The sequence below is a fragment of the Salvelinus namaycush genome, chromosome 3 (assembly GCF_016432855.1).
Source record: "Salvelinus namaycush isolate Seneca chromosome 3, SaNama_1.0, whole genome shotgun sequence".
Taxonomy (NCBI): Eukaryota; Metazoa; Chordata; class Actinopteri; order Salmoniformes; family Salmonidae; genus Salvelinus; species Salvelinus namaycush.
In genome coordinates, this window is record NC_052309.1 from 13,012,425 (window position 1) to 13,031,519 (window position 19,095).

The 19,095-nt window shown below is 46.8% G+C and overlaps 2 protein-coding genes across 2 annotated transcripts in view; both read left to right on the plus strand.

Annotated features, from left to right (window-relative positions):
* The window catches only part of LOC120044966 (tetratricopeptide repeat protein 28-like), a 39,920-nt gene extending 22,363 nt beyond the window's left edge, over nt 1–17,557 (plus strand). Inside the window, exons 12-33 of the mRNA XM_038989739.1 lie at nt 5,856–6,075; nt 6,205–6,285; nt 7,566–7,691; nt 7,846–7,972; nt 8,123–8,232; nt 8,450–8,579; nt 8,721–8,966; nt 9,044–9,197; nt 10,022–10,144; nt 10,321–10,462; nt 10,590–10,769; nt 11,051–11,245; nt 11,334–11,701; nt 11,917–12,164; nt 12,757–12,881; nt 13,104–13,181; nt 13,312–13,471; nt 13,585–13,661; nt 14,043–14,172; nt 14,374–14,481; nt 14,645–15,272; nt 15,368–17,557. Coding sequence (XP_038845667.1) covers nt 5,856–6,075; nt 6,205–6,285; nt 7,566–7,691; nt 7,846–7,972; nt 8,123–8,232; nt 8,450–8,579; nt 8,721–8,966; nt 9,044–9,197; nt 10,022–10,144; nt 10,321–10,462; nt 10,590–10,769; nt 11,051–11,245; nt 11,334–11,701; nt 11,917–12,164; nt 12,757–12,881; nt 13,104–13,181; nt 13,312–13,471; nt 13,585–13,661; nt 14,043–14,172; nt 14,374–14,481; nt 14,645–15,272; nt 15,368–16,595 — 4,984 coding nt within the window. The 3' untranslated portion in view covers nt 16,596–17,557. The remainder of the gene's footprint in view (nt 1–5,855; nt 6,076–6,204; nt 6,286–7,565; nt 7,692–7,845; nt 7,973–8,122; nt 8,233–8,449; nt 8,580–8,720; nt 8,967–9,043; nt 9,198–10,021; nt 10,145–10,320; nt 10,463–10,589; nt 10,770–11,050; nt 11,246–11,333; nt 11,702–11,916; nt 12,165–12,756; nt 12,882–13,103; nt 13,182–13,311; nt 13,472–13,584; nt 13,662–14,042; nt 14,173–14,373; nt 14,482–14,644; nt 15,273–15,367) is intronic.
* Nucleotides 17,558–18,362: 805 nt separating this feature from the next.
* Nucleotides 18,363–19,095, plus strand: part of LOC120044969 (phosphatidylinositol transfer protein beta isoform-like) — a 30,795-nt gene continuing 30,062 nt past the window's right edge. Inside the window, exon 1 of the mRNA XM_038989743.1 lies at nt 18,363–18,403. Within this exon, the coding sequence (XP_038845671.1) occupies nt 18,384–18,403 (20 nt within the window). The 5' untranslated portion in view covers nt 18,363–18,383. The remainder of the gene's footprint in view (nt 18,404–19,095) is intronic.

The window sequence follows — 19,095 nt, forward strand, 5'->3', positions numbered from 1 at the left end:
GTCTTTATCTCTCTCTCACCCTCTTCTGTTTTTACATCTCTCTCACCCTCCTCTGTTTTTATATCTCGCTCACCCTCCTCTGTTTTTATATCTCTCTCACCCTCCTCTGTCTTTATCTCTCTCACCCTCCTCTGTTTTTATCTCTCTCTCACCCTCCTCTGTTTTTATATCTCGCTCACCCTCCTCTGTCTTTATCTCTCTCACCCTCCTCTGTTTTTATCTCTCTCTCACCCTCCTCTGTCTTTATCTCTCTCTCACCCTCTTCTGTTTTTACATCTCGCTCACCCTCCTCTGTTTTTATATCTCGACCACCCTCCTCTGTCTTTATCTCTCGCTCACCCTCTTCTGTTTTTACATCTCGCTCACCCTCCTCTGTTTTTATATCTCGCTCACCCTCCTCTGTCTTTATATCTCGCTCACCCTCCTCTGTTTTTATATCTCGCTCACCCTCCTCTGTCTTTATCTCTCTCTCACCCTCCTCTGTTTTTATATCTCGCTCACCCTCCTCTGTATCTCTCTCTCACCCTCTTCTGTTTTTACATCTCGCTCACCCTCCTCTGTTTTTATATCTCGCTCACCCTCCTCTGTCTTTATATCTCGCTCACCCTCCTCTGTCTTTATATCTCTCTCACTCTCCTCTGTCTTTATATCTCGCTCACCCTCCTCTGTCTTTATATCTCGCTCACCCTCCTCTGTTTTTATATCTCGCTCACCCTCTTCTGTTTTTATATCTCGCTCACCCTCCTCTGTTTTTATATCTCTCTCACCCTCCTCTGTTTTTATATCTCGCTCACCCTCCTCTGTCTTTATCTCTCTCTCACCTTCCTCTGTTTTTATATCTCTCTCACCCTCCTCTGTCTTTATATCTCGCTCACCCTCCTCTGTTTTTATATCTCGCTCACCCTCTTCTGTTTTTATATCTCGCTCACCCTCCTCTGTTTTTATATCTCTCTCACCCTCCTCTGTTTTTATATCTCGCTCACCCTCCTCTGTCTTTATCTCTCTCTCACCTTCCTCTGTTTTTATATCTCTCTCACCCTCCTCTGTTTTTATATCTCTCTCACCCTCCTCTGTTTTTATATCTCTCTCACCCTCCTCTGTTTTTATATCTCGCTCACCCTCTTCTGTTTTTATATCTCGCTCACCCTCTTCTGTTTTTATATCTCGCTCACCCTCCTCTGTTTTTATACCTCTCTCACCCTCTTCTGTTTTTATATCTCTCTCACCCTCCTCTGTCTTTATCTCTCTCTCACCCTCCTCTGTTTTTATATCTCGCTCACCCTCCTCTGTCTTTATATCTCTCTCACCCTCCTCTGTTTTTATATCTCGCTCACCCTCCTCTGTCTTTATCTCTCTCACCCTCCTCTGTTTTTATATCTCGCTCACCCTCCTCTGTCTTTATCTCTCTCACCCTCCTCTGTTTTTATATCTCGCTCACCCTCCTCTGTTTTTATATCTCTCTCACCCCCCTCTTTTTATATCTCGCTCACCCTCCTCTGTCTTTATCTCTCTCACCCTCCTCGGTTTTTATATCTCGCTCACCCTCCTCTGTTTTTATATCTCTCTCACCCTCCTCTGTTTTTATATCTCGCTCACCCTCCTCTGTTTTTATATCTCTCTCACCCTCCTCTGTCTTTATCTCTCTCACCCTCCTCTGTTTTTATCTCTCTCTCACCCTCCTCTGTTTTTATATCTCGCTCACCCTCCTCTGTCTTTATCTCTCTCACCCTCCTCTGTTTTTATCTCTCTCTCACCCTCCTCTGTCTTTATCTCTCTCTCACCCTCTTCTGTTTTTACATCTCGCTCACCCTCCTCTGTTTTTATATCTCGCCCACCCTCCTCTGTCTTTATCTCTCGCTCACCCTCTTCTGTTTTTACATCTCGTTCACCCTCTTCTGTTTTTATATCTCGCTCACCCTCCTCTGTCTTTATATCTCGCTCACCCTCCTCTGTTTTTATATCTCGCTCACCCTCCTCTGTCTTTATCTCTCTCTCACCCTCCTCTGTTTTTATATCTCGCTCACCCTCCTCTGTCTTTATCTCTCTCTCACCCTCTTCTGTTTTTACATCTCGCTCACCCTCCTCTGTTTTTATATCTCGCTCACCCTCCTCTGTCTTTATATCTCGCTCACCCTCCTCTGTTTTTTTTTATATCTCGCTCACCCTCCTCTGTCTTTATATCTCGCTCACCCTCTTCTGTTTTAATATCTCGCTCACCCTCCTCTGTCTTTATATCTCTCTCACCCTCCTCTGTTTTTATATCTCTCTCACCCTCCTCTGTTTTTATATCTCTCTCACCCTCCTCTGTTTTTATATCTCGCTCACCCTCTTCTGTTTTTATATCTCGCTCACCCTCTTCTGTTTTTATATCTCGCTCACCCTCCTCTGTTTTTATATCTCTCTCACCCTCTTCTGTTTTTATATCTCTCTCACCCTCCTCTGTCTTTATCTCTCTCTCACCCTCCTCTGTTTTTATATCTCGCTCACCCTCCTCTGTCTTTATATCTCTCTCACCCTCCTCTGTTTTTATATCTCGCTCACCCTCCTCTGTTTTTATATCTCTCTCACCCTCCTCTGTCTTTATCTCTCTCACCCTCTTCTGTTTTTACATCTCTCTCACCCTCTTCTGTTTTTACATCTCTCTCACCCTCCTCTGTTTTTATATCTCGCTCACCCTCCTCTGTTTTTATAACTATCTCACCCTCTTCTGTTTTTATATCTCGCTCACCCTCCTCTGTTTTTATATCTCTCTCACCCCCCTCTTTTTATATCTCGCTCACCCTCCTCTGTCTTTATCTCTCTCACCCTCCTCTGTTTTTATATCTCGCTCACCCTCCTCTGTTTTTATATCTCTCTCACCCTCCTCTGTTTTTATATCTCGCTCACCCTCCTCTGTTTTTATATCTCTCTCACCCTCCTCTGTCTTTATCTCTCTCACCCTCCTCTGTTTTTATCTCTCTCTCACCCTCCTCTGTTTTTATATCTCGCTCACCCTCCTCTGTCTTTATCTCTCTCACCCTCCTCTGTTTTTATCTCTCTCTCACCCTCCTCTGTCTTTATCTCTCTCTCACCCTCTTCTGTTTTTACATCTCACTCACCCTCCTCTGTTTTTATATCTCGCCCACCCTCCTCTGTCTTTATATCTCGCTCACCCTCCTCTGTTTTTTTTTATATCTCGCTCACCCTCCTCTGTCTTTATATCTCGCTCACCCTCTTCTGTTTTAATATCTCGCTCACCCTCCTCTGTCTTTATATCTCTCTCACCCTCCTCTGTTTTTATATCTCTCTCACCCTCCTCTGTTTTTATATCTCTCTCACCCTCCTCTGTTTTTATATCTCGCTCACCCTCTTCTGTTTTTATATCTCGCTCACCCTCTTCTGTTTTTATATCTCGCTCACCCTCCTCTGTTTTTATATCTCTCTCACCCTCTTCTGTTTTTATATCTCTCTCACCCTCCTCTGTCTTTATCTCTCTCTCACCCTCCTCTGTTTTTATATCTCGCTCACCCTCCTCTGTCTTTATATCTCTCTCACCCTCCTCTGTTTTTATATCTCGCTCACCCTCCTCTGTTTTTATATCTCTCTCACCCTCCTCTGTCTTTATCTCTCTCACCCTCTTCTGTTTTTACATCTCTCTCACCCTCTTCTGTTTTTACATCTCTCTCACCCTCCTCTGTTTTTATATCTCGCTCACCCTCCTCTGTTTTTATAACTATCTCACCCTCTTCTGTTTTTATATCTCGCTCACCCTCCTCTGTTTTTATATCTCTCTCACCCCCCTCTTTTTATATCTCGCTCACCCTCCTCTGTCTTTATCTCTCTCACCCTCCTCTGTTTTTATATCTCGCTCACCCTCCTCTGTTTTTATATCTCTCTCACCCTCCTCTGTTTTTATATCTCGCTCACCCTCCTCTGTTTTTATATCTCTCTCACCCTCCTCTGTCTTTATCTCTCTCACCCTCCTCTGTTTTTATCTCTCTCTCACCCTCCTCTGTTTTTATATCTCGCTCACCCTCCTCTGTCTTTATCTCTCTCACCCTCCTCTGTTTTTATCTCTCTCTCACCCTCCTCTGTCTTTATCTCTCTCTCACCCTCTTCTGTTTTTACATCTCACTCACCCTCCTCTGTTTTTATATCTCGCCCACCCTCCTCTGTCTTTATCTCTCGCTCACCCTCTTCTGTTTTTACATCTCGTTCACCCTCCTCTGTTTTTATATCTCGCTCACCCTCCTCTGTCTTTATATCTCGCTCACCCTCCTCTGTTTTTATATCTCGCTCACCCTCCTCTGTCTTTATCTCTCTCTCACCCTCCTCTGTTTTTATATCTCTCTCACCCTCCTCTGTCTTTATCTCTCTCTCACCCTCTTCTGTTTTTACATCTCGCTCACCCTCCTCTGTTTTTATATCTCGCTCACCCTCCTCTGTTTTTATATCTCGCTCACCCTCCTCTGTTTTTATATCTCGCTCACCCTCTTCTGTTTTTATATCTCGCTCACCCTCTTCTGTTTTTATATCTCGCTCACCCTCCTCTGTTTTTAAATCTCGCTCACCCTCCTCTGTTTTTATATCTCGCTCACCCTCCTCTGTCTTTATCTCTCTCTCACCCTCTTCTGTTTTTACATCTCGCTCACCCTCCTCTGTTTTTATATCTCGCTCACCCTCCTCTGTCTTTATATCTCGCTCACCCTCCTCTGTCTTTATATCTCGCTCACCCTCTTCTATTTTTATATCTCGCTCACCCTCCTCTGTTTTTATATCTCGCTCACCCTCTTCTGTCTTTATATCTCGCTCACCCTCTTCTGTTTTTATATCTCGCTCACCCTCCTCTGTTTTTATATCTCGCTCACCCTCTTCTGTTTTTATATCATCGCTCACCCTCCTCTGTTTTTATATCTCGCTCACCCTCCTCTGTTTTTATCTCTCTCGCCCTCCTCTGTTTTTATATCTCGCTCACCCTCCTCTGTTTTTACATCTCGCTCACCCTCCTCTGTCTTTACATCTCGCTCACCCTCCTCTGTTTTTATATCTCGCTCACCCTCCTCTGTTTTTACATCTCGCTCACCCTCTTCTGTTTTTATATCTCGCTCACCCTCCTCTGTTTTTATATCTCGCTCACCCTCCTCTGTTTTTATCTCTCTCGCCCTCCTCTGTTTTTATATCTCTCTCACCCTCCTCTGTTTTTACATCTCGCTCACCCTCCTCTGTTTTTATATCTCGCTCACCCTCCTCTGTCTTTACATCTCGCTCACCCTCCTCTGTCTTTACATCTCGCTCACCCTCCTCTGTTTTTATATCTCGCTCACCCTCCTCTGTCTTTATATCTCGCTCACCCTCCTCTGTCTTTACATCTCGCTCACCCTCCTCTGTTTTTATATCTCACTCACCCTCCTCTGTCTTTATATCTTGCTCACCCTCCTCTCTGCTTCTCTGTTGGTCCCTGGTGAGGGAATGACAGAGTGATGATAGGACATGTCATGTACAGTAGTTAGACAGATAAAGTCACAGCTCAGTGTTAGTTTGCAGACACAGCTTCTTTTACATTTCCTCCCCCAAGGATATCACATGTATTATATCTCATACTAGCAAAATTAACATGTCCTGAAGTTATTGCCCAATTTGTTTTCTTGTTTGCCTTCTTAAGTTGCTCATATATCTCTCTCTGGGAAACTAGATGCCTTTTGAGGTTTGGATTTTCAGAGCTGACTGTTTTATGTTGTGACTCATGAAATGCATTTATGTAAATAATTGGTAGGGCTCGTTCTGAATGCAATAGTGACTCATATGCAGCAAGCAGCAGGTCTACATTAGCAACTCTGAAGAGGGAAATAGGGGTAAACAAAAACATCTCCTCTCAGATCCCTAGGTAGTCTCCAGCAGGCTTTGGTGTGTTTTGAGAAGAGACTGGTGGTGGCCCATGAGCTGGGCGGATCAGGAGGCGGAGAGGGAGGAGGAGGTGGAGGAGGGGGGAAGGCCCAGGCCTATTGGGAGCTGGGAGACCTACACAGCCAGCTGGGAAATTATGAGCAAGCCCTGTCCTGCCTGGAGCATCAGCTCAACATCGCCTGCACCTCAGGGGTAAGACTTCTACATCGAATGAATGAATGACAGGCAGGGAAGGAGGGGTGACTAACCTTTGGCAGTTACCTGTATATATTTTATTAATCTATATGCTATAACTATTTATTCTAAATCTGTTCCTCCCAGGACCGAGCACTAGAGGGCGAAGCGAGCGCGGCGCTGGGTGCAGTGTACCAGCTGATGGGAGAGAACGAGGCAGCTCTGCAGGTTGGTGCTGTTCTTATCATGGTGCTATTATATTCCCCATGCAGTGTTCTACTGTCTGCCTGTCTGTGTCCATCAATCTCTATTATATTCCCCATGCAGTGTTCTACTGTCTGCCTGTCTGTGTCCATCAATCTCTATTATATTCCCCATGCAGTGTTCTACTGTCTGCCTGTCTGTGTCCATCAATCTCTATTATATTCCCCATGCAGTGTTCTACTTTCTGCCTGTCTGTGTCCATCAATCTCTATTATATTCCCCATGCAGTGTTCTACTGTCTGCCTGTCTGTGTCCATCAATCTCTATTATATTCCCCTTGCAGTGTTCTACTGTCTGCCTGTCTGTGTCCATCAATCTCTATTATATTCCCCATACAGTGTTCTACTGTCTGCCTGTCTGTGTCCATCAATCTCTATTATATTCCCCATACAGTGTTCTACTGTCTGCCTGTCTGTGTCCATCAATCTCTATTATATTCCCCATACAGTGTTCTACTGTCTGCCTGTCTGTGTCCATCAATCTCTATTATATTCCCCTTGCAGTGTTCTACTGTCTGCCTGTCTGTGTCCATCAATCTCTATTATATTCCCCTTGCAGTGTTCTACTGTCTGCCTGTCTGTGTCCATCAATCTCTATTATATTCCCCATGCAGTGTTCTACTGTCTGCCTGTCTGTGTCCATCAATCTCTATTATATTCCCCATACAGTGTTCTACTGTCTGCCTGTCTGTGTCCATCAATCTCTATTATATTCCCCATACAGTGTTCTACTGTCTGCCTGTCTGTGTCCATCAATCTCTATTATATTCCCCATACAGTGTTCTACTGTCTGCCTGTCTGTGTCCATCAATCTCTATTATATTCCCCATACAGTGTTCTACTGTCTGCCTGTCTGTGTCCATCAATCTCTATTATATTCCCCATACAGTGTTCTACTGTCTGCCTGTCTGTGTCCATCAATCTCTATTATATTCCCCATACAGTGTTCTACTGTCTGCCTGTCTGTGTCCATCAATCTCTATTATATTCCCCATACAGTGTTCTACTGTCTGCCTGTCTGTGTCCATCAATCTCTATTATATTCCCCTTGCAGTGTTCTACTGTCTGCCTGTCTGTGTCCATCAATCTCTATTATATTCCCCATACAGTGTTCTACTGTCTGCCTGTCTGTGTCCATCAATCTCTATTATATTCCCCATGCAGTGTTCTACTGTCTGCCTGTCTGTGTCCATCAATCTCTCTCTCTCTCTTCCTCTCTCTCTCTCTCTCTCTTTCTCTCTCTAGTGGCACCAGAGCGCATTAGAGATTGCGGAGGAGACTGGAAGTGGGAGGAGTCAGGGGATGGCTTACGGGAACATGGGACTGACCTATGAGGCGCTGGGAAACTACGAAAGGGCCGTGGACTGTCAGGTAAACACACACTATCACACACACTATCCCACTATCACACACACTATCACACTATCACACTATCACACGTACTATCACACACACACACTATGGTCGTGTTCTTTCAGCTAGACGATTTGGGACTTGACCTTTCTGTCTCTTGTGATGTCATCAGGAGCAGCACCTGAGTGTGGCGGCGCAGAATAATGACCTCACAGCCAAGACACTGGCGTACGGCAGCCTGGGGAGGACACACCATGCACTACAGAACTACACACAGGCTGTCATGTACCTGCAAGAAGGTGAGAGGAGAGAGAGACAACGAGAGAGAGAGAGAGAGAGAGTGAATGAAGACATGGTTTTTGGAGAAAGAGGGAGGAGAGGGTGATTTGAAGATGTTTTGAGACTCCCTGTCTTTCTCTCTCTCTCTCTCTCTTCTGTCTCTCTCTCAGGTCTGCGTCTAGCAGAGCAGTGTGGGAGGAGAGAGGAGGAGGCTAAGATCCGTCACCGTCTGGGCCTGTCACTGTGGGCCAGCAGCAACCTGGAAGAGGCCCAGCACCAGGTATCAACATAGTTTCAGAATTTAGCTTCTCTTCTGTCCTGCTGACACATGCTGGTGGACTATGGAACTGCAGTCTCTGATTCTAGAGATTTGAGATGACCTGTATTGAAAAGAATAACTAATTGCGTGTATATCGTGATAGGGGTGCGGCATGGGTATGTATTCAGGCGTGAATGCGTGTGTGATGTAGCTGTGTATTCTCTTTCTCTCTCTCCAGCTGTACCGAGCGTCTGCGTTGTTTGAGTCGATTCGTCACGAGGCCCAACTCAGCTCAGACTACAGACTGTCTCTGTTCGACCTGCAGACATCATCATACCAGGCTCTCCAGAGGGTCCTCGTCAGCCTGGGTAACACTTTTCTTCCTGTTCTATCTCTCTTGTTATTCATTTCCTTCCCTTTCTCTATGTATCTCTTTCTTTCACTCTTTCTCTACTTGTTCACTTTCTCTTCTCATCCCTCTGTTCATCCCTCTCTCCTCTCCTCTCCAGGTCATTATGACGAGGCCCTAGCAGTGGCAGAGCGGGGTCGGACCCGGGCGTTCGCTGACCTCCTGGTGGAGCGACAGCAAGGTCACCAACCCCTGACCTCTGACCCTTATACCCCGACCCCTGACCCTTACTCCCCGGTCACCGTAGAACACATCCTGGATACGGTCAACAGTCAGAAGTCACTGGTGCTGTACTTCTCTCTGGCTGCAGGGTACCTCTACAGCTGGCTACTGGCACCAGGCACAGGTAGGTACATACACACACAGATCTACAGGTGTACACACACACCTCTAATCCCTAACCCTGTGTTGTGTTGTGTGCAGGTATAGTGAAGTTCCATGAGGTGTACCTGGGTGAGGGAGGAGCCGAGCTGCAGGCCGCAGAGATCCAGGGGGGAGGAGTTAGTGGCTGTCAGACTCTGGAGCAGCACATCACTGCAGCTAGAGAGGCTCTGGGAGTTGACAACTACTACAGCAGGTGTGTGTGTATGTGTGTCTTGCACTTGCTATGGTCTCTGCTTTATTAAAAGATTGTTTAGTGCTACACTGAGAGACTGTAGGCTCTCTTTATCACTTGGCTCGGGACCCTGTCCCTCCCTCTCTATCTCTGTAGAATGGATGGGATATTCAGAGGTGACATATTTCACCCTTCCAAGTGATAATGGGAGCTCACAGCCTCTCTCTTTCTCACACACACACACACTGTACACTCACACACACACACTAGAGGTCGACCAATTATGATTTTTCAACGCCGATACCGATACCGATTATTGGAGGACCAAAAAAAGCCGATACCGATTAATCGGACGATTTTTTAAATGTATTTGTAATAATGACAATTACAACAATACTGAATGAACACTTATTTTAACTTAATATAATACATCAATAAAATACATTTAGCCTCAAATAAATAATGAAACATGTTCAATTTGGTTTAAATAATGCAAAAACAAAGTGTTGGAGAAGAAAGTAAAAGTGCAATATGTGCCATGTAAGAAAGCTAACGTTTCAGTTCCTTGCTCAGAACATGAGAACATATGAAAGCTGTTGGTTCCTTTTAACATGAGTCTTCAATATTCCCAATATTGCTCTGACAGCTGGTACTTAAAGCTAGTGAGGGAGTAATGAGTCTCCACCAGTACTGTTGCCCCAGCCAGCAGCACCTTACTGTGTGTGTCTGTGTGTGTCTGTGTGTGTGTGTGTGTGTGTATGTGTGTGTGTGTGTGTGTGTGTGTGTGTGTGTGTGTGTGTGTGTGTGTGTGTGTGTGTGTGTGTGTGTGTGTGTGTGTGTACCAGCAGTGAGACGGAGAATGAAGCAGGTGATCTGTTAAAACAACAGTTTGAGGAACGACTGACCTCAGCCAGCGACCCCACTGACTGCCTACACAGTCAGGTGTCCAGAAACAACGTCTTCAGCAGGTGTGTGTTCTGCAGAGAGTCAATGTTGACTGAAATGTCACCATATTTGAACATTTCAATTAAAATAAAGTCTGATATTTTATATGGAGAGTGTCATTCTATGTTCCTATGCAATATCTACTGGTGTAGACAGCACCAGTTGTTAAACCACAAGCATAATTTCTGTATTTCTACAGAAGTGGTCAGAGTTTGTCCAGTCTGGTCAGTTCTACAGTGTCTCCAGTGAGAGAGACCTCCTCTCTACTCTGTAGACCCGCCCTCCTCACCAAACCCCCCCTACGAGCCCTTCACCACCTGCTCATTGCACCTATGGAGGAGGTAAGAGAGTGTGGGTGTGTTTAACCTAACGACACTAATTTTACCATTTGATAGAGATCGAATTACATCTATCTGTCTACTCATTATTTCACCCTCCCTCTCTCTCTCTCTGCCCCTCTCTTTCTAGGTGCTGATGCCTGGCAGTGGTGCAGTTGGCAGACACAGACAGTTGGTGTTGGTGTTAGAGGGAGAGCTGTACCTGGTTCCCTTCGCTCTGCTCAAAGGTAGCTCTTCTAATGAGTACCTGTATGAGAGGTTCAACCTTCTAGCTGTCCCATCTATAGGGAGCCTGGGGGCTGCAGCCAAGGTGGGTGTATAGCACACACACACTCAAATACACACACACACACACACACACACACACACACACACACACACACACACACACACACACACACACACACACACACACACACACACACACACACACACAGACACTCAAATACCCCCCACAGAGACACACTATACAATACAACAGCACAACCTGCACAATTCAATATACTGATGGCATACAGTATTAACCATGTTTGTCATTGACTGTGTTTGACTGGCTGATCATTTAAACACACTTCCTCCTCTCTCCCCCAGTCCCACCCTCGTCACAGAGCTCCTTTCCTCTACAGCGGTGGGGGTTCTATGACCGCAGTAGTGGGGGCTCCACGCCTGCCCTCCAGGGTGATGGAGCGTTGGCTGTGGGGGCCGCTGCCTTCTGCCCACGACGAGGCCCTCCGCCTGGGGGAACTGCTGGGTTGCCAGCCCCTCACTGGTACACAGGCCACCAAGGTACACAAAAAAAAGTGTGTGTTTTGCTCCCACTGTAACTTATTGAGACGCACAATCAGACAACATTCTCCTCACTTCTCTTCTCTAGGAGCGTGTGCTAGCAGCCATGAGCCAGGCAGAGTGTGTTCACTTTGCTACTCATGTCTCCTGGAAGCTGGCGGCCCTGGTTCTCTCCCCCAGCCAGGATCCAGGGGTGGGCTCAGAAACACGGCCCAAGGAGAGTGCACCGTGTGGGGGATCACTTTTACGCGAGAGTGGGGATGTGGGAGCAAGTACAGAGCTACTGGAGGAGAGGAGTGAGGACAGAGGAAGTGTGTGTGACACAGAGAGTGTGTGTGACACAGAGAGTGTGTGTGACGCAGAGAGTGTGTGTGACAGTCCACCGCTACAGGACTTTCTGCTCACTGCGGCCGACATACTGGACCTGAGACTGCCTGTGAAACTGGTGGTGCTGGGGTAAGACACACACACACACACACACACACACACACACACACACACACACACACACACACACACACACACACACACACACACACACACACACACACACACACACACACACACACACACACACACACACACACACACGCACGCCAAATGTTCAATCAAGCAGTTTAGTTTGTTTAAAACTGTATGTCTAAGTTTATTATCTTGTTATCTCTCCTCAGGTCGTACCAGGAGTGTGTCAGCAGAGTGACCTCAGACGGTGTGGTGGGTCTGTCCCGTGCCTTCCTGACAGCGGGGGTGCAGTGTGTGTGTGTGTCGCTGTGGCCCGTTCCCATGGCAGCATCCAAGGTGTTCACGCACAGCTTCTACACGGCACTGCTGAACGGGACCAAGGCCAGTGCAGCTCTCTCTGAGGCCATGAAGACTCTACAGAGCAGCACACACTTCTCACACCCGTCTAACTGGGCGGGTTAGTACACACACACACACACACCCGTCTAACTGGGCGGGTTAGTACACACACACACACCCGTCTAACTGGGCGGGTTAGTACACACACACCCGTCTAACTGGGCGGGTTACTACACACACACACACACACCCGTCTAACTGGGCGGGTTAGTACACACACACACACACACACCCGTCTAACTGGGCGGGTTAGTACACACACACACACACACCCGTCTAACTGGGCGGGTTAGTACACACACACCCATCTAACTGGGCGGGTTAGTACACACACAGACACACACACACACACCACAATTCTAACTGGGCAGGTTAGTACACACACACACACACACACCCTTCTAACTGGGCAGGTTAGTACACACACACACACTCACACAGCCTTCAAACTGGGCTGGTTAGTACACACACACCCTTCTAACTGGGCGGCTTAGTACACACGCACACACACACTTCTCACACCCGTCTAACTGGACAGGTTAGTATGGTATACACGCATGATCACACATTACATCGGCTGATGTAAAAAGGGCTTTATAAATACATTTGATTGATTGACATGATTCACTCCTCTTCCTGTTTTCTCTCAGGCTTCATGTTGATTGGCTGTGATGTGAAGCTGAACAGCCCATCGTCTCTGATTGGCCAGGCCCTGGCAGAGATCCTCCAATATCCTGAGAGAGCTAGAGATGCCCTGAGAGTTCTACTGCACCTGGTAACAAACATGCACAACATCACCTGGTAACAAACATGCACAACATCACCTGGTAACAAACATGCACAACATCACCTAGTAACAAACATGCACAACATCACCTGTTAACACACATGCACAACATCACCTGTTAACACAACATTTGCCATATTGCCTATGTCTATTCAAGAGACTTTAAAGAGCCTTGCCAAATAATGTGATTTCTTTCCCTCCATCCCTCAGGTTGAGAAGTCTCTCCAGCGTATACAGAGTCATCAGAGTAACGCTATGTACACCTCGCAGCAGAGCGTGGAGAATAAGGTGTGTGTTTTCATATGTGTGTGTGTGCTCTGCATCTTTACTTCAGTCAAATGTCTTAAGGTATTTGGTGTTCCTCATTACTTGGTTATTCTATGTAATCATAATGAATAACTGTTTTATATGAACCCAGGTTGGTGGGGTCCCGGGATGGCAGGCCCTGCTGTCAGCTGTGGGGTTCCGGTTAGACTGTTCCGGTACCAGCAGTGGTCTCCCCGCTGCTGTCTTCTTCCCTACGGCTGACCCTGGAGATCGGCTGCAGCTCTGCAGCACCACCCTGCAGTCACTACTAGGTAACCTATCAATTTAGGAGTGAATCAATCAATTAACCGATCAGACTGTCAGCACAGCACCATACTCTAGATCCAACATGGTAATCAGTCAGTCAAACCTCTCTGTCGTCCAGGTCTGCCTCATGCAGCCTTCCAGGCTCTCTGTAAACTGGTCACTGCTGCTGAGACTGGAGACCAGCTCATCAACAAGGTAGGCCTCAATGCACACTGATTCATTTGCATGCTGTATGCTTTATTTGAATATACATAGTGATGAGCCTGGCAATATTTGCATGGGGTCAATATCATCATAACCTGAGTCATTTTGATGGCTGATAAACAGTGGTAGTCCCTGCATGGTGTTCATTAACTAGGCCTGTTGCTTTCTAATGTTCTGTTCCTAACAGTTTAAGTCCTCTCTCGCTCTCTCCCTCTTACCCACCACTTGAAGGCTGTTAAATATATGGTGGGAATGGTAAGTTGTGTGTTGTAGTTTTCTAGCATGAGAAACTCATACTGAGACAAAAGGGGGGCAGGGCAGAAATTATAGTGCGATAATATCCTGTGATAACTTACCTCTCCCGGTCTCCAGCTTCACCAGGTATTGTTTCAGCAGCAGTCATGTGACAAGGAGCTGGAGTTCTCATTGGCTCCCATCCAGGTGTCCATTAGTGTCCAGCTGTGGAGACTTCCTGGTTGTCATGAGTTCCTGGCTGCGCTGGGTGAGTCAGTCATCACTGTACTGAGAGTTGGATATATATAATAGCAGAGGCTTTTCCCTTCTCATTTTTAGACAGCCAGTGTGGGTGACCGACTAGGTTTTGAACCCAGGTCTCCTTTATGTCACAAGACTATGTTAGCCCATTGAGCTAAAGCCTAGATGTTTGGTGTGTCATTATTTTCACTTCTCTGTTTCCCTCCAGGTTTTGACCTGTGTGAGGCAGGACAGGAGGAGGTGCTATTGAAGACTGGTAAACAGGCTATCAGACGGACCATGCACTTTGCTCTGCAGTCTCTACTAGCACTGTTTGGTAAGAGTCTCCAAGCCCTCTCTTTTAACTCTACATTGTTATGTATGTTAGTTACATAGTCTGGCATCCAGACTTCAAGTGAAACATTCCTATACTTGCATTGTGTTTCACCATTTCATCTTACCTCTGTCTCACCTGTCCATCTTGTCCTCTCTCCCTGCAGACTCTACGGAGCTGCCCAAACGCCTCAGCCTGGACAGCTCTTCCTCTCTTGAGTCTCTCTCCTCCTCCCAGTGTGCCTCCCACTCCCTCCCCCTCAACCTTCCCCAGCCTCCCTTCTCCCCCCCACTTGGTGGCGCAGACGGTCTCTCCTGTGACGCCATCTCCCTCTACAGCCTCAGCTCACTCACCTCCTCTCTCAGCTTCCTGTCCCGCCCCGAACCCGCAGGAAGTGATGTCATCAGCCAGCGCTCACGGCAGCAGGAGCTGGAGCGGCACCGCGGAGGAGCGGGGTTATTCGCCTCGCACCGACACACAGCAGGCATGTCGAGAAACAGATTGACAAATCACAGAGGAGGGACAGAGGGGGAGGAACAGGAGGAGTATGAAGGCTTCTCCATCATCAGCAGTGAACCTCTGGGGGGAGGAGGGGGGAGGGAGTGTGACACCTTACCCCTCCCTGGGGGATACAGACACCTTAGAGGAGCGGGGAGGGGAGGCGTGGTGGGGAGAGGGTACCCCGTCTCAGTCTCCTCCAAGGGGAGTGTCAGCACTCCCACCTCACCGCTCAAAGTCCCCCTGCCGCCCCTGGCCATACCCCCCAGCCCTAACACACACGCTAAGTCCCAGGGGTAAGTTGTTGCTTTTTAACTGTTTGCTTCAACTGTTTGCCTCTTGACCTATTTGTCACATCAAATTAACCATCTCTCCCCCCTCTCCTCACCAGCTCTCAGACCGTGTCTAAAGGTCAGGTGGTCAGTACAGAGGCGGTGCTCTCTGAGTCTGACCAGTCCAGTACAGAGACAGACAGCACCGTCAAGTCCCAGGAAGACAAGCCTCCCCCCACCCCTCTGGACCCCCAGGAGCTGGCCAGCAGGATCCTGTCAGAGACCCAAAGCCACATGCAGGCTGTGGAGAGCCTCCAGAGGGGGAGGACAGGAAGGGCAGGCAACGGAGGAGGGGAGGAGGGGTTAAGGGGACCAGAACGTAGACCCTCCTGCACCTCAGCCCGCCTGACCCCCACCACAGGGGGTTTGGGCTTCCGTTCATCTGAGACAAGCGCTTTCAGCAGACCCAGTAGTAGAGCCAGCCTACAGGCCCGGGCTTCACCTCTCTCACCACTCCCTTCCCCCCTCTCACCCCTCTCCACGCCCCTTCTCTCCACCAGGTCCAAACCACCCTCTCGTTCCTCATCCTTACAGAAGATCAGCTCCGGCTACAACAGCCCGACCCTATCCTCCCGCTCTCCCTCCCTCTCTTTCTCTCACCCCAACCCCTCGCCCTCCAGAACTCCAGACCCCCACATCCAGGTGCAGCTCAGACATAAATACCCTAGCTCCCCTTATACACCCCACATCTCACACTCCCCCAATAGCATCTCCATCTCCCCCAGCTCGGGCCACCCATCCCCAGTCGGCAGCTTCCCATCCTTGGCTGCATCCCCAGTCCTCTCCCTGGCCCCTTCCCCTGCCCTCTCTTTCTCCTCCACAGGTTCCACTTCTGCCCACTCCAGCCCGGCCGAAACCCCAGACCTGGGCCAGTTGAAACGGGCAGGCCTTGTGGACGAGAGGGTACAGGCCATCCACAACCTGAAGACCTTCTGGTCCAACGCCACCCAGAGGCAGGAGGTTCCCGGCCCAGGCAGGGTGCTCCGAGGTGGTGGGAAGAAGAGGAGCACGGTCCAGAAAGATGTCCTGGGGCTCCTTCACCTCTCTCCAAGACATGGATCCACCAACCAGAACCAGGACACTGAGGGGCCCCAGAGCCCTACCAACCCACCTGACGGACACAAAAAGCTGGTTTCAAAACCGCCAGTGGTGCTTCCTCCTCATACTGCTACTGACTCCTTTTTGGGAGGTAGTCCCGGAGCACCCCCACACCCCGTCAGACTGCCCTCGGGAAAAGGCTTCAAGTTCCCCTCGCCTGGGAAGTTCTTCCCCTCCTCTAAATGCTGAGAGGGGTTAGAGACTCTTAATGGTTAGAGATCTGCTCCTGACTCTGAGGCTCTTCTAGTGGCTTATACTAGCTGGGCTGTGTGCTATGAAAGGGACTGAACATTACACTAGCAAGAAGGCCAAATGGGGACCACCAAAACTGAAGTTCCGATTTGCATAAGTTAAATAGAAAGTGGGAATGGGACACTTTGCAGTGACTGACTGCCCCCTAGTGGAGAGGAAAGGAAGGACAGAGCAGGGACATGTCATAAAGGAGAAGAGTGCAGTCACCCTGAAGGACAGAGGGGGACAGACTGGGTTGAAATCTGCCTGAGATTCCTCACTGACATGTAGTCCCCTTGCCTCCTCCTACACTGCAAAGACACTTTGATACAGGCAGACTGTTAGAATGACTGAAAATACCAATATGGTGTTTCTATTTTTTACCTAAAACGCTCGCTGTTTGCGAAAGTCAATAAAATGCTAAATGGAATTGTTTTAATTATGATTTATTTGAATATAATTATTGTGAATTGATATTACCAAGGATCCTAACTGTTATTATCGTTGTTTTGTAAATTAAATCCTGTGCTTTGTAATCAGTATTATGTGTTTTTATATATTAAGAAGCAAACAGTGCACAAAAAATAAATAAAAACATTTAATATTTTTATTGATGTTTTGAAAAGGCACATGACACGATTTCTATGTAAATTAAGTGTCAGTCTGAAAGCATGAAATATATTGCTATTCAATGTTTCAATATCTTTTTAAAACACACTTTTTGCACCAGTGGACCCTAGTTAAAGATGCACTATGCAGAAATCACTCCGCCATTTCCTGGTTGCTAAAATTCTAATAGTTCTGCAAATTTTAGTTTAGTGTAGAGATGTATAGTGTAGAGAATCATTGTACCATCTAAACTGCTGTGAGATATCTTTTCCATAACCAAAAAGATTGTATTTTCAGCTGTTTGAAAATGGTATACAAAACTGAAAGTAAAAGATGTAAAACCAGGGAGCATAGAAATAGCGCACATAGAACATATACAGCTTCTTAGACTTGCTTTCAATGAATGACAGATCTATAACTTCCATTTCTATGTGGATTTGGTCAGGGCTCCCGAAAAGTTACATATTGCAGCTTTAAACATGCATCTCAGTTCTTTCCCAGTAAAATAATTTAAATAAAGAAGGTTTACTCTCTTGTCAGCTTGTAATGGTTTATGAAGAGGGATGTTACTGACTGATGGGACTTTTATCTTGATCAGGACTGAACCCTCAAACATGACATTTTTTCTAGTGTGATCAACTTTATAGACTATATAATAAGAATTTGAACAAGCTTGCCATATCAGTAAGAGATGGAATGGGATGTATTTGTGATGATACTTGTTGGAGGTGAGGACTTAGCTGATGAAATCCTGGTTCTTTCGAGCAAAATCCACCTACAGATTTTAGTTATGTAAATTTAATAATTGCTTTATCAATATTGAGATAGTGAAATAGGTTTAGAAAGGTACTCTCTACCTGTACTGTCATTTGAAAAGTCTATTATTCAGAAAAACTTGACAGAGCCATATATCACACACATATTACAATCGAACATGTTATTGATCACGAAGAATACCTAAATGTATTCATGGTCCCATCCATATCCATTCTACATCCCACCTCACCTCACTGGTGCAGTTTGCAAGGTTCAGAAAGTTCAGACCAATCGACGACTTTCGTGGGCGGTCAACAATTTGTTGTTGATAATTTCGGATGACGTCTACAGCCTTGCGCAGCCGCAGCCCGGTAGGAGAAGATGGTGCTTATCAAGGAATAGTGAGTTGAAGTATTTGAAATCTCATTTCGTCGTATATTAATATGCAATTTATTGAGTCGATGTGGCAATACTTTAAAATAACATTTGTTGTTGTCTCATGTCAGTGTATTTCTGGAAGATGAGAGGAAATTGTGAGCGTTCTGGTCCTGGTGGATCAGGATGTGGATTCATGATACCGGTGTTTAGGCCTAGACAGCAGCGATAGCTAGCTAGGTTTCTAGCATGCTAGCTTTGAATGAATCTTAATGGAGGAAGCCCGTTAGCTAGCTAGTTAACTATTTGTCTTTACACCTATACATTGATAATGGATGTTAACTAGCTAGTTAGCCAACATGGTGCCATAAGTTTAGGTAGGTCTCGTGAGTGACAGATTATCAAGGTTCCACCTCCGGGGGGCTCGCGTTTAGACAAGAATATATATTGTCAGTGAAATGTTTATGCGCAATGGAAAATACCATGCAATTCAAATGGCAGGTAATGCGGGACACAAACTACCACGCTAACTGACGTTAGTTAGCTACTGTATCCATGTAAATCGTTCACAAGCTAGTAAGCACGTAAGGTAATTGCTCAGGTCGGGTGGCTAACATGCACCATGCATGACACTTAAGCTAATTACTACTAGCTAGCCCGTTATTTTTAGACCGTGTTGTGTTCAGCCTGTCTTTCCTGGCGAAACATGCAACTTGCA